Here is a 12,466-nt window from a genome sequence, read left to right on the forward strand (position 1 = left end):
TTCACGGATGTTTCATTCTAAAGCACATAATAATATATAATATAATAATTCTCACCTTTCTTACGATCCCGTTTTACTGTTAGTGACTTTACAGAGGAGACTGGAAACCTCATTTACTGATTGTTCAGTCATATATGACAGAGATAGAAATGTTTTGATAGAATGTATTTTGCTTGTATCTGAAGAGCTAGACTTTCCAAAATTAACCTCCAACTTAGATGTAAGATTTGAGGCTGGCTTCCTCCAATAGCTGTATCACTAGGCTTGCTAGTGAGCACAAGTTTAAAATAAGCTAGTTTGAAATACCTCAGCATTGTCAGGACATTGACGGGTTGCGCAATATCACAGTAAATTGCATTATTTCCATTATGACATTAACTAATATAAGTGAATTTGCGTAAAATCTTGTTTTATGATTTAAACAATACTTTGTTTAGTTTTAGTTTTTTAGGAGTCCTTGTACTTTCATTTTCACACAAATCATTTATATTTCAGAAATGTTTCAGAAATGAGTTAAGCCAAAAAAAAAAAAAACTAAAAAATTTATTTAGAACATGGGCCAGACAAATGCTGAAACCATTTGTGGATTTTTTAAACTGTTTAAGGTTTCCAGGATTTTAAAATGTGTCTACAGCCCATGTAATATCCTCATATGAATAAATGTATGTATCCGGCCATCCATTATTTATATGGCTTCATCCATTAAGGGTCTCAGGGAAGTTGGACCCTAACCCAGCATTTAGCAGGTGAGAGGCAGGGTACACCCTGGACAGGTCGCCAGTCCATCGCAGGGCCAACATAGAGACAAACAACCATTCACGCTCACACTCACTCCCTAGGGAGAATTTTGAGTGACCAATTAACCTAACATGCATGTGTTTGGACGGAGGAAGCTGAAGAAAGCTCATGCATACACGGGGTGAACATGCAAACTCCACAAAAAAAGGCCATTGTTCAAACCTCCCCACAGCTGAGGCTCAAACCAGCAACTTTCTTGCTGTAAGGCAGCATGCTGACCACCACACCACCATAGAGCCCTACATTTATTAATAAAAAAGAAAATGCTTCATTAGATTAAGTCATAGCAATAATTTCTTCTTTACAATGAATAAATGAATGTCTTTATTGTAAATGGGAAACAATGCTAGAGTGTCACACTTAATAGTACAGGAATCAAAAACACACCCAAAAAAGAAAACAGTGAAAACCTATCAATACATCTAAAACAGATACAAAACCTAAATCCAGATCAGGAGCAAAATGAGGTCAGCTAACACTCATTATGTGCATTTTTATTAAGAAGTTTTGTGCATATTGCAGTGTTTGTTTCAGTGTTTTTCATAATAGCTGTGGGGTGGAAGCTGTTTTATAGTCTGTTTGTCTGTTATTTGTGGGCCACTTTTAATGCCTCCTGCAGGGCCACAATCTAAGCAAGAAATGTCTGGTGGGGTATGGTCTGCCAGAATGCTGCAAGACCTCCTGAGGCAGTGAAAAGCTGTGTACTTCATCTAGAGAGGACAGAGGGCAGCCCATGATCTTCTGTGGAAAAGAGCCCCAGAGGTGGCATTCCTATCTGCTGAGGAGCTGCTGGCAAACTACAAAAACATGCGAGAGCTTAGTGTGGGCACAATGGAATAGTGGTAGCAGGTTCTCAGCCTGCTGATTCTTCCTGAGGGTTTTCAGGAAGTGGATGCTGCCTTCTTTAAAAAGTGGATGGTGCCTTCTTTAAAAAAAAGAAAAAGTCTCTGGTGTTTGTCTTTCCCGAAAGGTCATTGTCACATGCACATTTGTGAACTTGAAGTCACTGACTCTTTCCACCAAATCCTTATTTAGAAAAGTTTTTTTTTCTCTCTTCTTCTTCTTCAGTAGTATTTAATCAGCTTTTTGGTATTGATAGTGTTCATATTCAGACATACAGATTTTGGACCACCTAAACCGAATCCTCCTCTAGAGATTTCCCTTATTAAAGTTGGATTGTTCAGGAGCTAAAAATAGTATTGTTAGGGTTTAATTTGAGAGCTTGCAGACATGGGTGTTTAGTAGGGGGCTCAGTCTACACACAGGAAAGGCCTCAGTAAGCTGTTAGAAATGCTGAAACAGGGTTCAAGTTATAGGGAAAGCCAAGGGGAGCTCAGCTCCCCTGAAAACACCTAGATCTAAAAGAAATGTCCATCTTTAATTGAGATGTTTCTGATTGCATCAGTGTATATAGCAGTAGCAGAATGTTTTTGGGCATGACCCTGCTGTGCACTAATAGACATGTACATGCATGTAACTGCAAAGTTGCAATGCATGCCCCAAACTAAGGCTCCACCAAAAACCCCTGTGTAATTCAAGTCCCATGTTACAGATACAAAGAGCATGCATTTACAGATTTTATTGTGATCAGATTTGCAGACTACCCCTATAAATGATATTAATTTAGCCTCTGCTTAAATTGTTTGCTAAATTTTAACAACACTTAGATAACTTTATTAACTTGAAGTTGTCCAATACTTTGTGACAGATTACTAAACCTCATGTCATCCAGAGCTGCTAACCTAGTGAACATTCTTGCTGATATTGCACCTGTTTGGCCTGATTCCAGACTGACGCCACTGCGCTATGACCAGAGAGATCGCATCACACACCTTGGCGAGCTACAATACAACGTGGATGACGATGGCTTCCTTCGCCAGCGAGCAAACGACCTGTTTGAGTATAACTCCAATGGCCTGCTGACTCGCGTCTTCAACCGGGTCACTGAGCGCACGGTCTGGTACCGCTACGACGGACTGGGTCGGCGTGTGGCCTCCAAGAGCAGCCAGGGCGAACAGCTGCAGTTCTTTTATGCCGATCTATCGTACCCCACCAGGGTGAGCCACCTGTACAATCACAGCAGCAACCTGATCACCTCGCTGTACTATGACCTTCAAGGCCAGCTCATCGCTATGGAGCTGAGCAGTGGGGAGGAGTACTACGTTGCCTGCGACAGCGTTGGAAGTCCGAGGGCCGTATTCTCCAATAAGGGTCGACTGGTGAAAGAGATCCTCTACACCCCCTATGGAGAGGTTTACCAGGACACCAACCCTGACTTTAAGCTGGTCATCGGCTTCCACGGAGGCTTGTACGATCCATTCACGCGACTGGTCCATCTGGGCAGACGGGACTATGACACGCTCGCTGGACGATGGACTTCACCAAATCATGAGCTGTGGGGGGAGCTGAGCAAGGAGCCCAAGCCGTTTAACTTATATGCCTTCAAGAATAACTGCCCGGTTGGGAGAGTGGAGGAGGTGACACAGTTTACAACAGGTGAGCTTCACACGTTCTCACTCTTCAGCTTAAACACACATTCAGTTACAAACTGACAGTAAGTAAGAGATACAGACACATATTTCACTCGGTGACACCTACTCCCACAGCCGCACATACACGGGAAACATCTGCCATGAAAAGTGAGTGAATGGGCCACATAGCTAACCACAGGTGAGCTGTGTGTCAGAGAAAGAAGATGTGACAGACAGAATGTACTGGCAACAGAAAGGACAGCAGTGCCTCTGATCACATTTTTAACTCAGGCTGCTCTTCAGTGTTTTGTTCTCTCTGACTGTCAAGAACACTGTTTCCCTGAGAGACAGAATAGTAACTAAAGCAAGGAAAAGGATGGAATAGGAGAGCAGAAGATGAATACAGGATGTCGGTGAGGGTGTATGTCCTTCTGCTAAATGGAACATTCATTTGGCCTGTCACGTTTTCTTGCAGTAGGATTATTTATTGCAAGAGTGTATGTGAGTGAAACACATCGCAGCAGCATATCACGCTTAGATTGTGTGATTTCCTGTGGAAGTTGTTGCCTCCCTGGTCTTATGACTTTTTGTTAGCTTCATAGTGTAAACATTTCTCTCTAACTTCTTTTTTTTTTTTTTTGCAATCTCCCGTTTCTGTACATGTGTGTGCATCCAGATATCGGTAGCTGGTTGCAGCTATTTGGCTTCCAGCTTCATAATGTTGTCCCTGGTTTCCCAAAGCCTGAGGTGAGCAGGATGGAACAAACATACGAACTGATGAGGACCCAGACAAAGACACAGGACTGGGACTCCAGCAAGGTGAGAATTTTACCACTATGGAAACAAGACTAACCCAAGCTCATTAAAAACTTCTCCCTTCTTTTGTCGCTCTTTTCGCCCAACTTTTTCCTCCACCGAAGGAAAGAACACAGGCAAAGGAGGCCATTAAAATTTGGTGATCGGGATCATTTTTATTGGAGCGGTGCAGTACACCGTTGGCCTTGAGTGAAGACTCGCTCTCTGAGCGATCACATTTAAAATGTCATCCAACTCAAAAGGAGAATATTTTTTAATAAACAATAACATTGTCACTTTTGATACTTGATTTTTTTTTTTTTTTTTTTGTCTCAGCAACATTTTCAATTAAATACAAAGCCCAGAGAAAATATTCACTTCCTTTGGTTTTTGTTTTTCTTGCTTCAAAAGCTGAAATTAAAATGGATTTATGAAAGGTTTGTAACAATAGATCGACATGCCTACAGCTGGCAAATGTTTTCAAGTAAACAAATAACAGAAAAAAAGAAAAAAATCTGAGAACTAGAAAGTCCTTAACACTTTCCCCCAAAAAGTCTAAACATTGTTGATGCCCCTTTGTGCAACAATTACAGCAAAAAGTCTCTTGATTTATGTCTATAAATTTAGACATTTAGAAACTACACCTGCTCTACTGGAGGATTGCAGCCTTGTAAATTACAGGATTCCTAAGAAGATGCGAGTTTAGGCCATTCACAGACATTTACTGCAGTGTTGCTGTAGTAGTATGCTTAGGGTCACTGTCCTGTTCGGAGGTGAACCTGCCAGTCTCAAATCTTTTTTATCTCAAACAGATTTTCCCAATGAAAAAGAAAAAAGTTGTACTGAAAAAAGTGCCTGTGGATAGCACCACATATCACTCCATAAAATATGACTATTTTACCTGCCAACAACTTAATATTATTATTATTATTATTATTATTATTATTATTATTATTATTATTATTATTATTATTATTATTATTGTCATCTCTGCACCTGAGGACACTGGATCTACTTGCAGCTGAAATCATGTTTATGTCTGGAAGAATTTTGGCCACTGACGACCACCGTCCATTTACAACTGTGCTTGGTATTTGAAGTTATTTCTGTGCCCAACTTTAGTACTTGATCTCAGTCATTCTAATGTGTTTGATCTTATTTACCTCTAATCAATGTCCCTATTGCCTGGTCTGTGAGATTTGCCGGTCTGCCATCTCTTGGCAGGTTACTTATGGCACCATATTCCTTCCAGCCCAATAATGCAGAATATTCTGCTCTGAAGGGAATTACATATTAGGTCCACAACATGTTGTCTCTAACTGGTTACCAAAGCTCCTTGGTCTTCTCCTTGGGTTGGTTTCTTGTTGTTGTAGAAGAGTCTGGGGCCTTTAATAATATTAACAGAGATCGTGTCACATTAAAGTGTAAACTGGACTTAACTAAACTAATTTTAGTTAGTTCTAAAAGTAAATATCAGCATCAGGTTTTAGCTAAATGCATCCTGTCCTGCGATACTGTCATTGGTCTATTATTATTTATAACACGTTTTGCAGTACTTAGTTGGAAATGGTAAATTTTATCAATGTTCAGTAGCAGTCTGTGAAGACTTTGCTATCTGAAGTCTATCTGGAAGTTCACAGCTAGTGGTCATTGTGACATAAAATATAGCGCAATTTTTAAAAAAAAAAATTAATTTGAAAAAAAGTATTTGAACTTAAAGTGATAAGAATAAAACAAAACTCCTGTATTTTTACATAGAACAACTCTTTGGTAAGGTATTTGCATCTCCAGCATTTATGCTTCTGACAGTTTTTCCCATAATTACTCATCTATCTAATCCATTTAACTTTTTGGGACATCATGTAAGTGGAGGCCAAAAAGTCCTTCACAGATGCAAAGAGACACTAATTACCTGCTAATTGTCTGTCACTTTTCTGACCTTAGTGGGTCTTTCTAAACGCTGATAACAGCTGAAATCAACCTTAAGTAAATAATAAGAATATCTCTCAAAGTGAGAACGAGGACTGAAATAATTAGTTGATGAAGTGGTTAGTTCATCATTTGATTGATTAATTGTGATTTGAGCTGCTTAGCTTAAGCATTTGCTGCTTTCAGCTTCTCACATACAAAATCCCCGTTTCATTTGACTGTAAGTGGAATATCTTTGTTCAACACATGATAAAAATGGTTTTTCGTTGTAATGATAGTGTTTCTGTAACCATGACAAATTTGAAAATAAACATTTGTGGTAGTTGTACTAAGGAATCTTTAACCTTTGTCTTTTTTCAGCCACTAAAATAAAAGCTTTTACATGTTTGCACTATAATACTTTATCACAGGAAACATGATCAAACCAGTTCAATGACCATATGCAGAAAAACCTCACAGATTAGTCAGGTAGCAGAGAGCATGAAGGATGTAAATCTCCACCATTCAAACCTGTGTAATAAATGTGTTCTATTTTTTCCAGGTGGTTTTGGGAATCCAGTGTGAGCTGCGGAGACAGCTGAGGAGCTTCATCTCTCTGGAGAGATTACCTCTGGTCTCAGAGCCTGTGGGCTCCACTTGCCACAGACCATCTCGTCCTCCTCCTTTCGGTTCCCGGCCCTCCATCCTCGGCCCCAGCATCCGATTTGCAGTCTCACACGGCCGCGTGAGCGCGGAGGTCATCGGAGTAGCCAGCGAGGACAGCCGCAGAGTGGCGGCCATTCTGAATGGCGCCATCCACCTCAGTGGGCTGAGCTTCACCGTCAACGGCTGTGACACCCACCACTTCCTCCAGTCCCGCCCCATCGAGGAAGACCTCGCCCTGGGGTTGGGAGTCGGTGGGCGTGTCCTGGAGAGTGGCGTGAATGTCAGCGTGTCGCAGATGAGCGCCATGGTGAACGGCAGGACTCGCCGCTTTGCCGACATCACTCTCCAGCAGGGGGCGCTGTGCCTGTGCGTGCGCTACGGTGGGACAGAGGAGGAGGAGAGAGCGCGGGTGAGGGAGGAGGCGAGGAAGAGGGCGGTGGAGGGAGCGTGGGAGAAGGAGAGGAAGCGGTTGGATTTGGGGGACGCAGGGAGCAGGGCGTGGAGCGAAACGGAGAAGCAGCAGCTGCTTAACGAAGGACGCGTTCAGGGTTACGACGGCTACTACTCCCTGCCTATAGAGCAGCAGCCGGAGCTGTCCGACTGCTCCTCCAACATCCACCTTATGACACTGAGCGAGGTGGGGGGCAGGTAACAGAGACACGCAAGCAGCCCCCCACCCCACCAAAGACTGCCTGTTTCTACTCTGCTCTGATTTGTTCTACTGTTTCTATACTGTACCGAAAAAAGAAGACAACTACGAGGAAGAACAAGAAGAGAGATTGGGGGAGAAAAAAATAAAAAAATTAAAAAAAAATAATAAAACTTCCAAATGCCTTTAATTGTGACAAAATGATGGTATTTTATTATTATCGTCCAGTTTCTCCGATTTCTAACAGTGGCACAAGCAGTGTGATTTGGCTGTGGCTTTGCTTTTTGTATCCCAACTGACTGACTGACTAGAAGACGGACTAAAAGACTGACTGACTATCATTGGCTGTTTCAACACTGTTCATCATTTTTGGACTCTGTTTAATATCACTGAACTGTAAAGATGAATACTGTAGGCTTGCCAGTGAATAATCCTCTTCATGACTCAAATCAAGAGCTCTCCAGTTGCCATTTGAGTTCCCACATGGTTTACCTCGGACATTCTATCGTTTACATATTGTGTAAGAGGCCTTGTCGACTCTGACACTCCCCTTTAGAGAAGAAACCTGTGGTTTCCGCCTCTGGTGTGCTCCAACAGTAGTTTGTATGAGTGTGTAAAATCAAGAATGTACATAGCCAGTGCTTTCACACTGAAAAAAAAGTGCTAAACTGGAAATTCTGTTGTTCATAAGTGTGAGTATTGTTAATCAATAGAAAAACAGTTACATTTTTGCAAAGATTATACATGGCTATAGTAAATATTCTCGCTGACAAAGCTGACTTTATTGGATCACAATGCTGATTAAAGTTATTATGTGTGAATTACCAGTTTGCTCTCTGGGATTTTCATAGGAACTGTTGCTTATTATCTCTTTTTGTGTCTCTATCATCTTCGCTCTCTGTGCTTTCTTGCTTCTTCCACACATTGGTTGTGCTCTCTTTGTTCCTGTCTCTGGGAGTTTGTAACTTTCAAATCTGTGCTGTCATTATCACCCATCATTATGGCTCAAACTGAGAAATGCATGAGAAACCTGCGTCTGTCAGAAGAGGAGGAGGAGGAGGAGGTGGAGGGGAGAGGGGAGAAAAAGCACAGAGGAAGGGAAAGAGAAATGTGACAGCTGAGGCTCAGCGAGTGGGTGTTGAGTGCAGAAGGGGCAGGACCTGGAGTTGGCTCCACAGTTCTCTACAGCTTGTCTCCTCTCATTAGGAAATGCCAATCAGACTACATGCGAACCACTTCCAAGACTATCCCCACTAACGTAAAAGTTAAAAAGAAAGCAAAGAAGTTTGTTTTTATTTTATTTTTTTAATGGTAGCTACCTCTAATCCCTTCCCATCCATCTGCAACTCCCCTCACTCTCCCACTCGCCTCCCTCCCGCCATCTCTCCACCATCTGCCCACCATTAATTGTTAGTGCTTCTCTCCTGGGTGGTGGACGACAGAGATGCTCCATGCATATGTTCTGACTGCGAGCAGGTGATATACATTTCTGACTAGCACTTTGCTGATCGGCTGCAATGCGACTTCCTTTTCTAAACCATATGCTCCTGTAGATACTGTCCAAGCTGATCTCCGCGGTGAAGAGATGGAAGGTTCGGTTGCTAGGAGACGGCTGCACTGAAGAATAGTCTGGGCTGAAAGGATGCTCTCGCTGTTTCTCGCCTTTTTTCTCCCTCTGTGTCCCTCTCTCATACTTTTCACAAGGCACCAGTATTGTCAATCAGAGGAATGACAGACCCCCCAAACCCCTTTTTTCTACCACCACCACCTCACCCACCCCCTCACTCTCTTGCAGTCAGCATTCTCTCCATCTTCAAAATGTCAAATTGAATTTTTCCCATTGCATTATATGTCAGATGGAGGCTGGGGTGTGTATGGCAGTGTAAGCGTGACCTTATTTAAAAGAGTTTATTTCAGCCAGTATCATTTATTTTCTTTACATCTCACACAACTCTATTGCATTAGAAGAACAGAGCACAATATTTGTTGTCAACTTATGTATGCAGTAATAGATATTAATGTTTCAGCAATTCAGTATTTTACATCACATCTCTGAAAGTTATGGAGCACTTTCTGTGCTGCATATGCAGAAAAAAAGAAGATACTGAAAAAATTATGAAATGTGAGTCAGATAGAAAAATTGCATTTACTTCAGGGCATGCAAAATGCAACAGAGAGTATGCAAAAGTACAACAGTTCATAATTGTTGTTGGTTAGGGTAAACCCCTAACGACAGGCTTGCATCGCCTCCGTCTTTTTCCTGTTTTTCTGTCCTTTTGCTGCTTTAGGCGACTGCTGCTGGAGATACGAGTTTTGGCTGCTGTTCGTTGGTGACAGGCTATCACCGGCCATGTGCTGCTCTGTGTGGGTCTGCGCTCGTACCTGAGCGGTGACAGGGTAGAGCAGAGGCATGGCAAGTCCTTGTTGAGGTTTCTGGAAAGCTGCTATCAAGTTCTTGACTTGCCGAAAATAACGTTTCTGCACTCCAGGACTGGTCTGAAACACAAGGGGGGGGGGATATAACAAAAATCATCCTCATATCCAACCCCACAGGAGGAAAAGGAAAAAGAAAAGAATGCAAAGCTGTTTTGACATTAGCTGTTACAGATTAACGTTATAAAAGACATCAGATACACTGAAAGTGGAGGCAGGGAAAAAAATTGCCATGCAAAGAGATGAGAATTCTGTCAGTTCTATTTTTCTACATGAGCTTGTTTTAAAGACAATAAAAGTACATCAACAGATAAGTTGGAGCAGTGGGAATATCACAAATATATAAATGCTGTGTAAACAGCTGCAAAAGAGAGAAACACCAAAAATATGCACACGGGAGTTAAAAGCTAAATTTGGTAAATTCAAGATGTTCTTTCCTCTGTAAATATTTACTCCCTTGGCTATTTTTTTTTTATCTTCTTAGTCAACAAAAAGCATTATTTTAGGATTTATGCATGAAATCTAGGACGCTTCAAGTTTTTTCTTTTACCAACAGACCTACCTTTGCTTGAATTAAACTGAAAAATCATTGATTTCCAGCTTCATCCTCTGGTTTAACTTTGCCATTTAGCTTTTTTCAAAGATCTCTCAGGGGCCTTTGCATTCTTTATAAATAAAAACACAAAATTACACGCTTGCCCACAGCCGTCACTTTAGCATTTCATATTGCCAAACCATTGTACTTTCCAAACTGCTATCATTTTTGTCAAGTAAGGCCTTTAAAGATGCATTATGTGTTTTCATTCTGTGCTATCAATCACACTGTAAGACACAGTGAAAACTGTGCTCTTTGAACGCGTTTTAAAAATCATTTAATCAAAGGAAAGAGCGCACTTCCCTCAGCACAGCACTTTGGACTCTCTGGCCACGAGCGTAACCTCTCTTCCCCCCATTATTTAATTAAAATGATTGATACTGCACATGAATAATGTAAGGTATTACAGAGCTTGTATAGTGAAATTCTTGTAATTCAAGTCTCATCCTCTCCCCACAACATCCCACCCAGCCATCACTGATGTTGTCAGTGAAAATGAGTGAGGGTAAAAATGTCTTTTCAATAGCGTCACGGAGAGACAGAGCCTTCAAATGTCTCTATACATTCCCCTTCTCTGTGTTTGCCAACCCTCGGTGCTCAATTACATATCCCATCAGAAATGCTGTCAAATGCAATTCTACGTTTTACTTCTGTGGAGCCTGTGTCGATGCCGTGGCATCTTTAAATTTTGAAGTGGGGGTGAGTAGCAGGGTGTTATTGCTGAAGGAGGAAAAAAGTACCCATTCCTCAGTGCTGTCATTCCTCAAAAAAATAAGTGAAAAAAAGAAAGAAAGAAAACATGTTTGCCTCAGATCTGCAGCTTGTTGAATTACTCTGACACCAAAACAACTTCTAACCAAATAAACAGCAGCCACAGGAAGACAGATGTGCAGCTGCTCTGCTGATGCTGTGAAGACTTCTGGTGTGTGGAAAGTGTCAGAATACAAAAAAAGAAAAAGAAAAGAAGATGTCTCACGTCTGCAGCCCATGAGCCTGCAGCATCCTTCTGGAGTCTGTATGTGTAGACGAATCCTTTGCACCTGCACACACACATGCACACACACAAACGGGCATAAAAAAAAAAAAAAAAAAACATTCATCAATCAATTTCATGAAATTTAGCCCCTTACTGCCACCATCACTGCTCCAGTGAGGCTTATTCACTTCATTTCACACTTAATAACAGATCAAACTATATTTTTTTGGTTTCATTTAATACTCAGTTGGTTTGTTTATGTCTCTGTGCGTTTCTTTTCTTATATGTGATGAGATCAATAACCTCTATAACAGCAGAAAATTGAATTATTTAATTTAGGTTATTGAGTAGCAGCTCAACTGCAGAAGCAAGGCAGATATTGCACAAATTCTAATGATGGCATACTCACAGCACACACAGACAGAAGACATCGCTAACGGAGTCACTGTTACGGACAAGGTAGCAACCATCTCGCCCGTCCTGGGCCAGCCGCCTCTCGCCCTCCTCCTTACCGATGGGTCCATGGTAAACAGCCAGGTTTTCCATCATCACTTTCCTCCTGATGTCCTTTCCCCTTTTTTTCCCCAAGTGCCAGCTCTCTACTTCAAACTTTTAGCTTTTTTTCTGCAGGCAATACGTTTTGTCTTCTGGTGGGAGCACAGGTAAAGCAGCTGTCCAGCCTCTCATTCAATACTTGCTTCACACAGTTTAAAATGTGTGCTCAGGGAGCCTGAGCCGTTGCCAGCAAGCTTTCTGGCTTTTCCACCGTCCCAAGTGACAGCAAGTCTTTCTAACCTCTAACCTCTCTGATCTGGAGCTCACAGCCTTCCTCTTTCTTTATAAGATACACGCATGTGCGTACATACGCTCATCTGAAATGTGGGTTTGTGTATCTCTCAGGAAATGATTGTATTTTTGCGACAGGAAATAACTTCAAAGACTCTTAACTGAATATTTCCACAGCAATAAAAAGCAAAAGAGGTATTTAAAAAAAAAGGTAATATCACTTCTTTCACACAGGAAAATATATTATGCTTACGCAGTGAGTTTTTTTCCATTCTCACTTTGTTTTTCTTATTAATAGAAGTTTCCTTAATCTGTGTTTTCACCTCTGTTTCCATGAATAATGCAAAATCAGTTCTGCTGTGTTAAAAATCTCTGACAGAGGATATATA

General features: G+C 41.4%; 2 protein-coding genes across 2 annotated transcripts in view; one reads left to right on the plus strand and one right to left on the minus strand.

Moving 5' to 3' along the window:
* The window catches only part of tenm1 (teneurin transmembrane protein 1), a 218,828-nt gene extending 210,717 nt beyond the window's left edge, over positions 1 to 8,111 (plus strand). The window contains exons 36-38 of the mRNA XM_041990455.1: positions 2,588 to 3,294; positions 3,946 to 4,088; positions 6,535 to 8,111. Coding sequence (XP_041846389.1) covers positions 2,588 to 3,294; positions 3,946 to 4,088; positions 6,535 to 7,290 — 1,606 coding nt within the window. The 3' untranslated portion in view covers positions 7,291 to 8,111. The remainder of the gene's footprint in view (positions 1 to 2,587; positions 3,295 to 3,945; positions 4,089 to 6,534) is intronic.
* A 1,071-nt stretch (positions 8,112 to 9,182) lies between these two features.
* On the minus strand, positions 9,183 to 12,133 carry LOC121642562 (SH2 domain-containing protein 1A-like). The gene is made up of 3 exons (XM_041989316.1): positions 11,701 to 12,133; positions 11,292 to 11,355; positions 9,183 to 9,783 (listed from the first exon to the last, which is right to left on the minus strand). The coding sequence occupies exons 1-3, from the start codon at positions 11,838 to 11,840 to the stop codon at positions 9,514 to 9,516; spliced, it is 474 nt and encodes a 157-aa protein (XP_041845250.1). The 5' UTR covers positions 11,841 to 12,133; the 3' UTR covers positions 9,183 to 9,513.
* Positions 12,134 to 12,466: the final 333 nt, after the last annotated feature.

This window comes from Melanotaenia boesemani, chromosome 7, assembly GCF_017639745.1.
Source record: "Melanotaenia boesemani isolate fMelBoe1 chromosome 7, fMelBoe1.pri, whole genome shotgun sequence".
In the NCBI taxonomy this organism is placed as follows: Eukaryota; Metazoa; Chordata; class Actinopteri; order Atheriniformes; family Melanotaeniidae; genus Melanotaenia; species Melanotaenia boesemani.

Excerpts from the sequence above, each read along its gene's own strand:
- LOC121642562 (XM_041989316.1), bottom strand. The coding sequence starts at position 11,840 with ATGATGGAAAACCTGGCTGTTTACCATGGACCCATCGGTAAGGAGGAG. Across the intron at positions 11,356-11,700 it reads GTCTTCTGTCTGTGTGTGCT|GTGCAAAGGATTCGTCTACA; the intron begins GTGAGTATGCCA and ends GTGTGTGTGCAG. Across the intron at positions 9,784-11,291 it reads CAGGCTCATGGGCTGCAGAC|ACCAGTCCTGGAGTGCAGAA; the intron begins GTGAGACATCTT and ends CTTGTGTTTCAG.